This window comes from Heteronotia binoei, chromosome 6 (genome assembly GCF_032191835.1).
Source record: "Heteronotia binoei isolate CCM8104 ecotype False Entrance Well chromosome 6, APGP_CSIRO_Hbin_v1, whole genome shotgun sequence".
Lineage (NCBI taxonomy): Eukaryota > Metazoa > Chordata > Lepidosauria > Squamata > Gekkonidae > Heteronotia > Heteronotia binoei.
Window position 1 is genome coordinate 102852681 of NC_083228.1, and position 15445 is coordinate 102868125.

General features: G+C 42.5%; 1 protein-coding gene across 1 annotated transcript in view; it reads right to left on the reverse strand.

Annotated features, from left to right (window-relative positions):
• The window catches only part of SLC16A14 (solute carrier family 16 member 14), a 30315-nt gene extending 16910 nt beyond the window's left edge, over positions 1-13405 (reverse strand). The window contains exons 1-2 of the mRNA XM_060242282.1: positions 13328-13405; positions 4234-4509 (exon numbers count right to left, since the gene is read on the reverse strand). Of these exons, the coding sequence (XP_060098265.1) occupies positions 4234-4495 (262 nt within the window). The 5' untranslated portion in view covers positions 4496-4509; positions 13328-13405. The remainder of the gene's footprint in view (positions 1-4233; positions 4510-13327) is intronic.
• Positions 13406-15445: the final 2040 nt, after the last annotated feature.

The window sequence follows — 15445 nt, forward strand, 5'->3', positions numbered from 1 at the left end:
ATTATCTTTTAAAACAACCCTTTGAAGTAATAGAGAAAGTAGTAATTAGTGGGTTCTAGCTGCTCTTCTCTCACAAAAAAATTAAAATCAATATCTTTTTCTTCCAACTAGACTCTAAAGGGGTTGGTAAAATCAAATTCTAATTATTGAATAGATGTGGATTTATAAAATGTTTGATGAAGGAGAAATTGCAGTCACAAGTCACTAAAATAACATTTAAATTTAGAGGACTGTTTTCTTAAGGCTCTGATTATTTTCAGCATCAACATGATCAGACTTGAAACTATTTAAGTATCACTTGCAAGTTCAGGAGTGTTATGTGAGCTCTTCAAGGCCATTATGCGCGAGAAATCTGTGTTCAAAGAACTCACCAATTGCTCCTACTAATGCAGTTTTGTCTCATAAAGGGGAGGGTTAACAGTTAGGACATAAGCAAACAACTTTGCATCTTAAAAGCAATTATTGCTAAACCTTTAGGGTTATGTAAGTCTGCAGAATATGAGTTTGGAGGGGTTTTTTCTATGATGAGGCAAACATTAATCCTGCAGTGTACTAATTCTAATTTGTGCAACTTGAACTTAACTGTTTAACAGAAAGTTCCCAACTTTCTCAACCCATGGCTAATGTTTAAGTAAAGACAGTGGTGATCAGGCTTTACTTAGACAAATAGTTAATAAGCCAAGAATGCTTTCCTACTCCATCTAACATGGAAGCTGTGTTCCCTCTTACTACCTGATGTGGTTTTCATTTAAACCTAGGGCAGTTCCGCAAGGCCTGTAAAACGGTCCTCTTCCGGCTGGCATTTAACTGATTGGGATTTAAAAACTGTGAAGGAAGGTTGTAAGAATAGCACCAAACTGATTGGCTGTTTCTCTGTTTTACTGTTTTAATTTTTGTAAATTATTTAATGTATTTTACTGTTTATTAAGCCGATTGTTGAATTTTATGTTGTGAGCCGCCCTGAGCCCACCTCAGTGGGGAGGGCGGGATATAAATAGAATAAATAAAATAAAATAATTTAAAACAGAGGTGCCAGGGATTAGACGTGGGGGCTTCTGCATGCAAAGCAGATGCTCTTTCACTGAGTTAGCCAATCTAGCCACACTGATCCATGGCACTAGAAACTTGAGACTAGACTACTGTAACATGATGCACATGGAGCTGCCCTTGAAGACTACTTAGACACTACAAATGATAGTGAACAAATCAGCACTAAGGGAGGATCACATGAAACCAATTAAAACTATATTTAATAAACCAAATGCCTAAAAATCAAGGCCTTGAATTGACAAATTAACTGTTCCTCAAGTATGATTTCATTAGTTCCTTATAGCATGTTGTGATTAAAGAAGAAAGTGAATAGACATCCTACCGATCCTGCTAATTAAATAATAAATGAAGTCAGTTCTGAAGAAAATGGCCTTCATCCAAAAACAGCCTATTAGAATCGATTATTCACCTGAATAGAGAGTTCCTGTTGCATGGCCATTCAATTCAGTTGCCAGTACAGAATATGACCTACGAATCCCCACGTACATACGAATTGTTAGTTCACGTTCCAAAGCAACTTAAATCAAGCAACTTACATCCAACTGAGTGAAGGAATACAATTTCTCTCTATTCCAGGAAGGTAGGAAAAGAGATAAACCACACAGAAGCAATTGTCAAACATACAATCAGATGCCTGGGAACCAGTTCAAGACACATAGGAACATATGCAGACTGCATTAGCTATGGCTACTCAGTTAACCCAAAACACTTCCAACAATGCTCTTAGAGCAGGGGTGGCCAAACTTGCTTAACATAAGAGCCACACAGAATAAACATCAGATGCTTGAGAGCTATAAAACATGAACACCAGATGTTTGAGAGCTGCAAGACAGGAAGGAAGGCAGGAGAGCAACTTTAGCTTTAAAGTTGGTTTGGCTTGGGAATGTGATTTAAAGAGAGAAATGCATTCTCCAAGCTGGCCAATGGGCTGTTGAGGGCTTTGAGAGCCGTAGAATATGTGTGAAAGAGCCACAGTTTGGCCACTCCTGCCTTAGAGGTTAGGACTTCCCCCTTCCCAAAAAAGTGCAAACTCTTTGTCATATATCATGTCACATAACTTATGTTAGCTGACTTGTGCAATGTATCAGTTTGTGCCTTGTGCAATGCTTAGCTGTTTGATCTATAAACATAAGTACTGCTGTAAGTGTGGTGTCCAGTTGCTGAATGCTAATTGTCAGGGAGTAGCTCTCTCAGAGAGAGAAAGAGAACACTATTCCCTATGTGGTTTGGGTTATAATCTTTTACACAAGTATATGGTGCACCCCAACAGTCATCTGAAAATGGCAAGTCATGTCATCTGATGAAAAGGGTCTAAGAACAGAATGCCTAAATATTGCTGGAGGCCTCCCAACAGTTAGGGGTATGCATTGCTCTGTAATTAGGAGGGGAAATCTTGCCATTTTCCTTAATGAAATGCTTCTGTTGCATCTTCTTAGCAGGGCTTTTTTTTTTTTTTAGAAAACCCCAGCAGAAGCTCATTTGCATATCAGGCCACACACCCCTGACATCACCATTGTTTTGCACCAAAAGCCTAGCAGGAACTTATTTACATATTAGGTCCTGACACCAAGCCAGTCTGAACTGCGCTTCTGTGTGTTCCTGTTTAAAAAAAGCCCTGCTTCTTAGCATTCTGAACAAATACTTTGCAGCTATGCAATGTGTATGTGAGGTTCTATATCTGGTATCAGGAATCACATGAGCAGCTTCATGTTGTCCTGTGTCTATTACAACAGCTTGGATAGTAGTGTCATGGTTGTACAGGCACCTATTTATGTATGTATGTCCCCTTTTAAATAGGTTTTCATGACAGAGGGAACCCCACCCATTATAATGGTTGTTTCCCACAATGCACTATTCAGGGTGAGAGAATCACACAATTAGTACTAATGGAAGCTAGCTCTAAGAATAGTGTGGTTTTTTATAGTGTCCTCAAATTGGCTTTTGGGTAAGAAGGTGTATAGGTATTGACAAAATCTGTGACTTGAAAACTTTGTTTCCTGACTTACCTTCTTTGTTAATAATTAATTTAGCACAACATGTCTAGATATGGCCTGTTGAGTACTTGCCCTCTATATATTCTGTTCAGGAAGCACTTTTTGCAAAGTTGTTAAATGCAAACCAGAAGATAGTGGGGGAGCTGAGAACTGCCTATGGAATGTTATATTTAAGTGCATGAATTCTCCTATGGGTTAAAGTCTGCCCTAGCTTGTTAATCATGCAGACCTCCATAAAAGCTCTGAGGTTGCAGAATTTTCCTACAAGGCAAAATAAGGAGGCACATTAATCTCTTATGTTTACTTATTTATTTTATTTTTACCCTGTTCCTTTCCCTGCTAAGCAGGGCTCAGGGTAGGATTACCAGCCTCCAGGTGAGGCCTGGAGATCTGCTTTTACAACTGATCTCCAGCTGGAAAGATGAGCTCCCTTGGAGAAAATGTCTGCTTTGAAGGGTGGACTCTATGGCATTATACCATGTTAAGGCCCCTCCCACTCACAAACCCCATCCTCTCATGGATCCACCCCCAAAGTCGCCAGGTATTTTCCAACACACACCGGGCAACCATAGTTCTGCTATAGTTCTGCTAAAGTCCTGCTAGATGTTTCACTGAGCAAAGTGACATGTTTTCTCTCCCCACAATCCTGACTTGAGGGTGAGAAAAACTCCCAATTTGCAGTTTTCTCAAGCACCCTCATTTGGGCATTATGGCTAATTGACTTAAGCCTTCCCAAACCAGGACACTTTTGATCACATTCTCAATACACGGTTGCATGCAAACATGAGAATCTGTGCTTCTGCATATAACAAAGAAAGTGCTGTCGTGACTTCTGAATGCAACCAAATGTTACTTTTCATGTAGAGATCTTTCTCCCCCATGGAAATGAATAGCCTATAAAAACACAAAACCTCTATAGATGGTGAGAGAGGGACCATGGCTCAGTGGCAGAACCATCTGCTTTAAATGCAAAAGTTCCCAAGTTCAATCTCTAGCATCTGCAGTTAAAATGATCAGATAGGCGATCCAAAACCCCAGAAACTCTAGAAGGCTTTTGCCAGACAGAGTAAACTCTTAGTAATAGTTTGACTCACTATAAGGCAGCTTCATGTATTCAGGTATGTCAGAGTTCATGAGGAACCTTGGATCAAAATAATAACTGTTTTATAATAAGGACACAGCACCTTACCTACAATGAGGGTAATACCCATGGTGAGGGAGCTGACCCATGCTGTGAGGCCTCGACTTTGGCTGAATTCTTCAAGCCATTCCATATTGAGAACTCCAAGGGCCATTTGTGATCCCATAATGAGTACATGCACCAAGAAAGATGAAAAGACAATCATCCAAGCCCATCCTCCATCAATATCTGGGTTTGGCTTCAGCTCCTTCTCCCGATGTTTTGAACTGTCTTCACAATCACAGTCAATATCTTCATGACTGGTGTACATGTTCTCTATAGTATCTTGGAAAAAGCAAGTAAAATGTTTTAATTAATACTTAAAAATTGATTTTTACATATTCCCATTTTAGATTTTTGTAGTTACATGTTTCGTCAACTTGAAAATTAATAACTGAAATTAAGTTTCTTGGTTGACGGGCTTCATTTGAAATGTCACAGCTTGGAGCAACATTATGGTGACAGTCCAGTATTAGCAAGCTAAAACCTTATCTATGGATTAAAGATTAAAGCTAATGTAATATATCGGTAAATGACTAGAAGCAGCAACCAACACATTTGGGTTGGACTTAGAATTACAGAGTTGGAAGACACCATACAGGTCATCTAGTTCAACCGCCTGCTCAATGCACGATCAGCCTAGCCCTAGCCTAGAGTATCCCTGACAACTGTTTGTCCAGTCGCTGCTTAAAGACTGCCACTTATTTCTTATAGCTGGTGTGGTGATGCTTTCTTAATTCCTGTTCCACAAAAGTAAAGCAAGGGCCTTTGTGGGCTCCCAGTTCAGCAAGATTTTACAAGGAAAGAGAGAAAGAATGTTTTAATTAACAACAGTTATAGTACTTATGTTTTTACTATGTTTTATTTTGTAAGCCACATCAGATAGATTCCTTGGAGAAGCACTATAGACATTTTCTAAACATATAAATGTGCTGAATAGGTCTGAACTGGCCAAGTCTGAAAGAGATCTTTGGGTTGAGTGGATAGATGAATGAAAGTGTTGACTCAGCATGCAGTAGTGATGAAAATGGCAAACTTCATGCTGGGGATTGTTAGAAAACAAACAGAAAATAAAACGACAAATATTGCAATACCCCTGTATAAATCTACAATGTGGCCTTATTTGCCATGTTGTGTAGTTTTGGCTGCCATATCCCCAAAAGAATATTGCAGAGCTGGAAAAGATGAAGAGGACAACTAAGACAAGTGAAGGGCTGGAACATCATTTCTGTGAGGAACAGATGAAGAGTTTGGGATTTTTCAGTTTATTAAAAAAAAAAGATAGCTGGGGGGCATGATAAAGGTTTATAAAAATTATGCATGAAGTTGAGAAAGCAGCTAGATAATTTTTTTCTCACTTTCCTTTGATACTAGAACTTGAGCCACCCAATGAAATTTATGGGCAATTTGGGACAGACAAAATAAAATACTTTTAAAACTCAATTGTGGCATTCACTTCCAGTGCATATAGTGATGGCCATAAGCATAAATAGCTTGAATGAGACAGATACACAGAGGAGAGGTCCATCAATGGCTACTAGCCATAGTGACCAAAAGGGATCTCCATATTAGCAGGCAGTAAACCAGTGCTAGGCAGCAACATCAGGGAAAGGCTTTGGCCTCTATGCTCTGTTTATTTGCCCTTCAACCAGGACAACTAGATAGCCACTGTGAACAGAATGCTGGGCTACAAGGATTACTGGTCTGGTCCATCAGGGCACTCTTTATGTTTTTAAGGAAGCACTTTAACCATACATCAACAGAGGGGGTAGGGACCTTTCCAGGGTTGTTTTGGCCACTCAGTCCAACCCAGATCTCTGCCCAGAAAACAAATCTTTAGGTGCTAAATTTGGGCTTTACCTAAGGCACAAAAACTGCTGTCTGTGTTTCTGGAGAGAGCACAGATAAAAGGCCTTTGTTTCTTCTCTACCATGTTCCTTGCTTTTGCCACTTGTCTTAAAGCTGGCTGAAGATAAAAGAGATCCAAGTATTTGCCTTTCATTTAGCCAGTAATGTGTCTGTGTAACTTTTAAAACACATGGATCAGTTTCTCACTAGACCATTAATCCTGGTTTAGCCCTGTCCCCAAGCTGACATTCGACACTAAAATCATAGAATCATAGAGTTGGTTTATCTGGTTCTATAATTCTAGTGTAGACTGTCAGTTTGGGGACAGGGCTAAACCAGGATTAAAGGTCTAGCGCAAAATTGGTGATGGATATAAATTCATAGCGATGATTCTGTTCTGAAATACTTAATTCAACTTTACAACAGTAAGGATGTATTTGCATTTATGTATTTATATTCCCCTTTTCTCCCCAACAGGAATCCAAAGAGGCTTTGAACATAGTTTTATCCTCCCCTATTTTCTCACAACAACCTTATGAAGTAGGCTCAGCTGAGAGCATGTGACTGGCCCAGTCACCCAATGAGCTTCTATGATAGAATGGGGATTTGAACTATTGCTTCCAGGATCCTCATCTCTCACTCTACCCACTATACTATGCTAGTTGGAAGTGGATGTTTCTCACAGATTAGTTTGGGGTGCCAGAATTGTATTTTGTTGTTTATTTTCTACAGCAGATCTAAGGGGAGAAAATGGCTACCATTCAACTCGGGGTGAGACAAATTTTAGCCCGCCCACTGATTTCAATGATATGCCCGTCTGCACTACTCATTTAACATAATTAAGCCATCTGCTGCTTATCTAGCAGATTTCTGCACCCCTTTCCTTGCCAAACTGAAGCATCTGCAAGGCACAAAGAATTCACATGATATAATACACAAGTTCTCATTTATTTATATGCTACCTTTTATGTACATGACAGGAGTACAAATCATCTGTCTGTCTCTGGAAGGCATCAGCATAAAGTGTTACCGGGGGATGGTGCTGAACTATAGACTGCCTTCTGCTAGGATGGTGTATGCAGTCAACCACTGTGACACTGTGTCAGCCAAGAACAATCTCACCTCCTTTGAGCTACCATTGGCTATCTCTAATGAATACAAGTAGGCTGTTTGGCTGATGACTCCTCACTGGGTGAAGGGCTGAGATGCTCTAATGCCATCACAATGTGTGGCTGAACTCATGGCTCTTAACCATGTAATCGCAATGTTGCCAGAATGAGAGGCAATGGCTAGGTAGCAAAAAATGGCCCACACAATTATATGCCCATTTATATGGTGGTCAACCTTTAACATTTATAGTAGTACAATGGAAAACCATGGAAAAGCAGTTCCCATGCCACTATTGTAATATCTAAAGGGCAGCATAAAAAGAATCTTAACAAAACATACATGCCAGGATTTGTATTTTCCAATCAAACCGAGGGTCCCAAATAAAGCAAAACACAAGGTGGTTTTCTCTGCAAATACTGTGAACCTGGAATAATGAATTCACTGTTTGACTATTTCCAACAGGCTTAGCCAAACATAGCATGCAGGGGAGAAATCTGAGTCCATGTCAAAAGGAACAGTAACATTTTTACAAAACAGATATTTTCTTAGTGGTTCTTAATGGTAAGGAAATGGCTGTATCCAAGCACTATAAGGACTTGGAAGTAGTATCTCCTCCCCACACTGGTGAAATGAGTGGGGAGATATATATCAGTGTGTAAAGAAACAGCAGTTTATAAGCTGGAAGAGACAGAAAAGTAAACAGGTGCTGTAGTGAGTTGGCTGAGGCACCTTGGTGGTGCCAGATATCTTTCTCTCTGTCACTGGGAATCTGATGTCAGGTGATGGGATCTGCTGCCCCATAAGAGTACTTCTTTGCCTATGCTCTACTTGGGTACTTGTTTTTAAAAAGCAGATACTACAAAGATGCCAGTCTCCATTGCTGTCTCCTGCAAAAGGAACCAACATGATAGAGGTTTACAAGACTATGCATGGGACAGAGAAGGTAGAGAAAGAAGTACTTTTCTCCCTTTCTCACAATACAAGAACTCATGGGCACTCAAATTGCTGAGCAGTCGGTTTAGAATGGATAAAAGGTAGTACTTCTTCACCCAAAGAGTGATTAACACTTGGAATTCATGTGGTGGCAGCTACATGGATGGCTCCAAGAGGGGATTGGATAAACATATGGAGCAGATGTCCATCAGTGGCTATTAGCTACAAAGTATAGATGGAACTCCTTGTCTGGGGCAAGTGATGCTCTGTAATCTTGGTGCTTTGGGGGGGGCAACACTGGGAGGGCTTCTAGTGTCCTGGCCCCACTGGTGGACCTCCTGATGGCACCTGGGCTTTTGGCCACTGTGTGACAGTGCTGGACTGGATGGGTCATTGGCCTAATCCAACATGGCATCTCTTATGTTCTTAACTTACTGAGTACTCCTGCAGGGACTTTTGCACCCAATTCATTTCCTGTCATCTTTCCTCCTTGGCCTCCCCGTGTTTTGTCCCCCCTCCACCCATTCAAATGTCCATTACAAACTCTTAAGTGCATGGACTGGTCTTGTTGTTTTTGTTGCTCTACAAAGTGCCATGCAATTAAATAAACAATGAAATTAGCTGTTGATGCAGGAGATCTCTTTTGAAAGCAATATACATTCTTTCCTATGTCTGAACAAGCCTTTTCCCTCAAACAAGAAAATATGTAAGGCTGACATACAACTGCCACTTGTAGCAAGTAGGATTCCTGGCATTAGATGCAGCTGTATGTATACTGCTATAATGAATTAAAGGCAGATTCTCAAGATACCATTATGGAGGTGGAAATAGCAATGTTTAACAGTGCCCTGAGAGAGACAGAACATTTGGCCATGAACACTTTTAATACAATGTGCACTACCACTCATTTTATCTTTGCATATCTACACTGTAAGTACTCTCACAAAGAGGGGAGGTCATCTGTCCATCCGTGGGACGGAAATAGGATAGGATGCACGTTCTCTCCTTATCCCAGCACAACCTTGGCCTCATATTACACTCTCCATTCACTGACTGGCCAGATTACTGCTCCACGACTAAATGTCATGCAGCATGCAAACTGCCAAAAAAGGGAGAAGGCATTATTTGGAGCAGCAAAACCAAACATTATTGCTAAGCAAACAAGATGGGGCCATCCCAAGCTCCACACCTGGCATGCATGAACAGAGTCTCGTCCCACTCAATGAGCAAATGAAAGTCTGAGGAGCTTACAGTGCACTCAGTCTGACCTCTGTCCCAGGGAAAATATTGGAGCAGATTTTAAAGGGATCAATCTGTGAGCACCTGAAGGACAACTTGACGACTCAGGGAAGTCAGCATGGATTTTTCCCCAACAGATCCAGCCAGACCAACCTCATTACCTTCTTTGACTGAGTGACAAGCTTACTAGATCAAGGGAATGCTATTGATGCTGTTTACCTGGATTTCAGTAAAGCTTTTACAGGGTTCCCCATGATGTTATGATAATCTAGAGAACTGTGGACTGGATTCTAGGATAGTTAGGTGGATAGGGAACTGGTTTGGAGAACCACACTCAAGAAGTAATTGTCAATGGCATTTCATCAGAATGGAGGAAGGTATCTAGTGAGGTGCCACAGAGCTCAGTTTTGGGCTCAGTGCTTTTCAAAATTTTTATCAATGATCTGGATGATGGTGTGGAGGGGCTACACATTAAATTTGCAGATCACACCAAATTAGGAGGAACAGTAAACACACCAGAAGACAGAGATAGAATTCAACAAGATCTGAATATACTGGAAAAGTGGGCAGATGTGACAAGATGCAATTTTACAAGGATAAGTGCTGAGTTCTACATCTGGGTAACAAAAATGAGCATAATTGATGGGGAATATACTTCTGGGTAGTTTGGTGTAGTGGTTAAGTGTGTGGACTCTTATCTGGGAGAACCAGGTTTGATTCCTCATTCCTCTACATGTATCTGCTGATGTGACCTTGAGCCAGTCACAAATTCTCATAGAGCTGTTCCTCTCAAGAGCTGTTTGTTAGAGCTCTCTCAGTTCCACCTAACTCACAGGATGTCTGTTGTGAGGAGGGGAAGGGAAGAGATTGTAAACCACTCTGAGACGCCTTCGAGTAGTGAAGGGAGGGGTATAAATCCAATAGCACAGAGGTGGCCAACGGTAGCTGGCTGGAGCTGATGGGAGTTGTAGGCAAAAAACATCTGGAGAGCTACCGTTTGCCACCCCTGCAATAGCATCTTCTTCTGGGTAGCGGTGTGTGTGAACAAGATCTACTGCCTGGAGGAGTGGGGATTGGCCATTTAACCAGGGCTTTTTCTGTAGAAAAAGCTCAGCAGTAACTCATTTGCATATTAGGCCACACCCCCTGATGTCAGCATGGTTTCACACAGGGCTTTTTAATAGAAAAAGCCCAGCAAGAACTCATTTGCATTTGGGGAGCTCTTGTAGGAGTTGTCCTTGAAAGGGCAGCTTCTGTGAGAGCCCTCTCAGCCCCACCCACCTCACAGGGTGTCTGTTTGGGGGTGGGGAGGTAAAGGAGATTGTGACCACTCTGAGACTCAGAGTATAGGACAGGATATAAATCCAAAATCTTCTTCTATCTTCTTTTAACCTGTTTCAATGTGTTATTGGGTACACCATCCTTAGTTCCCTGAATTATATGTAACCCAGGTACTGGAACTAAGGCCCAGGACCTCCTCTTAAAGCTCCTCCCCTTTCTACTCACACACCTTGGTTTAAACAAAACAGCTGTATTTATTGCAAAAGAGGGAAATACAATTTGTACCACTGGATATGGTCCTCCCACCTCCAAAAGGTCCAGAGTTTGAAGATGGATGGCCTATCAAGTTCATTAAGAGTGCGGCTCTTTGCTAGTGTCTTGGGTATTCAAAGTACTGTCACTTGGCAAAATCTGGTTTAGCACTCCTGTAGGGAGTGCTCCAAAAGTGTTATTTTCTTGCTGTAGGTTTGCCCAAGCCCAGTTCCTCAGAAGCAGGCCTCTAATGTGACACAAAGTTATTAAAGCCACACTCTTTGCTAGGAACTTATTGCAGCCAACACAGTGACAAAATCAGCTTGAGTTTAAAAAAAATGGTGTGGGGGCTAACCTCCTCCACAAGAATTGATTTTACTAAATAGAGGCAAGGAGGAAGGGCCCACACCAGACAAAAAATGAGCTCAGTCAGGGCTTTTTTTGAGCAGGAGTGCACAGGAACACAGTTCTGGCTGGCTTGATGTCAGGGGGTATGGCCTAATATGCATATATGTTCCTGTTGGGCTTTTTTTTCTTCAAAAAGCCCTATGCGAAACAATGATGGCATCAATGGGTGTGGCCTAATATGCAAATGAGTCCCTGCTGGGCTTTTTCTACCAAAAAAGCTATGAGCTCAGTAATGAAAAGGAATAACTCTGCAGTCAATGGAACCTGCTTTCCTTCTAGTTCCTATCTATTGATTCTTCAGCTGTGACCTTTCAACAATTCAGTTACTTGAAGCTTCTGAAAAGTTTCTCCCCTCTCTTTTCAGTTCAAAAATAACTGGGCCTCATGTTCCACAACCTACCAAGGTTTTAGTGAGCAAACTAGGTACATACACTTTTCCCAATATGAAAATTAATTAGTTGCATTGCCCCCATGTAGCAGCCTATATTCCCAAAGTTCAAAGTATAGAATGAAAATGCAGCAAACAAGCCAATAATGGTTCTTGGTTTCCTGTGGCAACTCATGAAGTACCAGTTTCAAAGGTCCACAAATATTAAAGCTGTAAAAAATATTGCTCCCAAATAAATAAATACTGTTCCTAAAATATTTGGTACAAGATATTTGCTCGCAGTCACCCAAGACAAATGTGACAAAGAGATGAACTGACCAGAGCTGTTCAGCTGTCCTGTGTTTCACTGCACAGAGTATATTATCTGCCCCTTGTACCTTTTTGTTCTCTAGTTTTCTTTATTCCACTGCTGCTCATCTAGGGAGATTAAAATGTTATGGAGAAATATGTGTTATAAGTACTTTAATTCATAAATGCAATCTGAGATCAAAATGTTTAAGAGGTGGAATTTGAATGCAAGTATGACCATTTCTAGGATTCTAGAATTTGTCTAAAATCATAAAAATGCCAATGTCTGTCTTTGTGTGAGTGTGTGTGTTTAATCTCACAAGGTTGCAGGAAAAAAGGCAAAAACATAATTGCAATGGATACCTTACAGAGGAGAATAAAAGCAAGGGGTTTTCCATGTACACCTTTTCAGATGCTTTGCTGTTGTGCTTTTCTACCAGCTATCTCTGGAGCATTAAGTAACAAAGAAATGCTTTATGTGGCAATTACTGACACAGCAAGGCAAATTATAGTAGGTAGGGTAGCATTTTCATCAGCTCTCTATTGCTAAACATCTGCATGCAGGTAACAAGGCAGTCTGCTGGTGTCTGCTAGGGCTGCCTGACTTTCAGAGCTGAATTAAGCAGAAGACGACATCCTTTCAAAGAAGGAGCTCCTGCCTAGCAGTTAGTAGTCAATCATTTTATAGGGATTTCACTTTTTACACCACATATGCATGGAACTCACATTGCAAAAATCCCTCCGTACAAACGATTCCCACTAACTCCTGCACCCTGCTTTTCACACAGGCAGTTTGCTACATCTGTGGCATCCCTAACAATCAGGCAAATGTTTTGTCTAGTCTCACAGGAATGCAGCATTGCGTCCCGTTCCCTCCCCTGCCTCAACACAGCTAATCTGTGGCTTGTACACAATAGTGTGCCACTAAGTATCTTTCACTGGCAATGTATTTATCCGCACAGGAGTCTCATCAGCTTCATTCCACTGAGGCTGTTACATTAAAGCTTCAGTCCTTTGCGTCCTTTTAATCTTAAAGGCGATTTTGCTGTCCTCCGGGACACGTTTACTTGGAAGTAAACAGTACTTTCTAAGTAAATGAGCTACTGCAGCCCGAAGAGCCGGCTTTCCATCCGAGGGCTGAGATTTATTCGGACTGCAGAAATCAGTCCATCCCTTCCCTCCTTTTCCCGCGCCATTGAAGCTACAAGGACCCTCCGATATTTCTAAGGGCCGCGTCAGTCTCTCGGGGAGCGGACACAGTCGCGCCTGCTGGCAAGACACAGTCAGGGAAAGAGGCAAGCCCGACTGTGCGCAATCCCGGGCGGCGGAGCCAGAAGACAACTGACCGCGAGTTACCTCACTGCAGCAGCGGCAATTCTTCCCGCTGGGAGCAGACAAAGCTCTCATCCGCCCGCCCTCCCGTCTTCGCGCAGAGGCTGCCCGCCGGGTCCACCCCCTGCGCGGCTGCATCCCCATTCAGTGGGACAACACAGCCCAGCAGCGGGGTGGAGGGCACGGACAGGCCGGGCAACAAGGCAAGCACTCACCGCGCGAAGGAGCCGCTCTGCTGCTGTTGCAGGACGGGCCCGAACTGTGGTGACTCCGCCGGTGCTTTCCTCGAAGTCCCTACTGCGATTGTGGCAGTCTGGAGTGGCATCTTCGGCTAAGCGCCTGGAGGACTCCTCTGTGGCATCGAGGCGGGGCTGGGGCTCCTTTTCACCGATCTCTCGCCCCGATCACTGCCCTTTTGTCCCGAAGGCAGCTCGCCTCCTACGTGAGCCTCCTCCTTCTCCTCCCCTCCATCCCTCCTTTTGCCATTTGGAAACCGGCACCCGTTTCCTGGCATGCGAAATACCGGCTAATTCTGGTTTTGCGCAGGAGGTTTGCAAACCTTGCAAGCTCTCGTGGCTGCTGGTTATGGGCGAAGTTTGGAGCTAGTCAACAGCGGCAGCACACAGGCGGGGGGGGGGGGGGCTGGCCAGTCACGTTTCCTGCCGAGCCAGTGACGAGAGCGCAGTAGGGAAAGAAGGCGCTAGCCCCCGAGGCGTTTTTATAGCCCGCCAATTGCTTTGCGTGGGTGAGTGGAAGCCTGCAGAGAGAAACACCTGGAAAGAAGCTGCTGAGCTTTACACTGTTATATACGGGAGAACGAAGGGCTTGGAGAAAACCCCTGCCCCCTTTCCCTGGTAGCATGTCACAACAGGGAGCTCTTGGACACTTTTCCTTCCGGCATAAACAAGATCAGCCGCAGACAGCATTCTGTTGCTGATCTAAAAGTTACCCTTCTCAGAGTCAGGAAAGAGAAGACCAAGGGAGAATCCAAGGTGAAACTGCTGAATTAGAATTCGTGAATAAGTACCATGTGAGTACTTACAGGAACCCGAGTTTCCTCACTTCACTAATACATTGCATATCAATATATCTAATTTTCAACATGGCCAAAATCTGTTGATGAGCTGTGAACAGGCAAGACAGATCCTTTCAAAAACCCACAGCTATCCTCTAAGTAAATGAGGTACTACAGCCTGAAAACCCATCAAAATAATAAAAGCACCATCTGTAATTTTATTAAGTGAATGCCCTGTGGCAACTGTAAGAACCACAACAGTATTGCCAGCCTTCAAGCCTTGGTTTCTGTTGGTAATTGTCAGGAGGAAGGCCCTTTCTAATTCTGTTTTGGCCTCTGCAGATAGACTCAAGCCTGCCAGTAACCCCTGGGTGACTTGCTACCATGCAACTTGCATGACTTGCCCAGCCCAGGCTGCTCATTCAACAGCAGCTTCTACATGAAAGCCAGTGTGGTGCAGTGGTTGGGAATTTAGACTAGAATCTGGGAGACCCAGGTTGGAATCATTCTTGGGCTAAGTTACTGTACAGGGTTGCTGCAAGGTTAAAATGGAGGGGAGAATGATGTAAACTGCTTTTGGTCTCCACTGGGGAGAAAGGCAGGGAATAAATTAAATAACAGAGCTGAAGATGGGTGACATATAAAAGGTAGGCTGAACCATGAACCTCCACAGACCTTTTTCCAGTCCAATACTCATCCCTAGTCCCAGATTAGTCTCTTGCTTCCATAATTAACTCTGATGAAGGCATGTTCTCCTCTGATGGGTATGTCAGAACTCCCTGACCTGTGATATACCTCTTTCTGATGCCAGCATTACCCCTTCCGAAACTTGGCCAATGGTGTTATGTCATAAACTCCTCTGACATGGTCCAGGCTTCTGACACCATGGGCTGCAAAGATAAAAAAAGGCTTTGCTACTGCAGTATCAATTAACTTCACAAGTATAGCTTATATGATGCATTGCTTTTTCATTCAACTAAGGCAATGCAATAAATTATATTTAGAGTAACCAAAATAACACAACACATTGTGCAAGGTTTCAAGGTCTCCGGAACTCTTCACTAAGTAGGATGTTAGAAACAAAGAAAGCGAAAAAGGAATAAATCTTTGAAACATAACAACCAAAG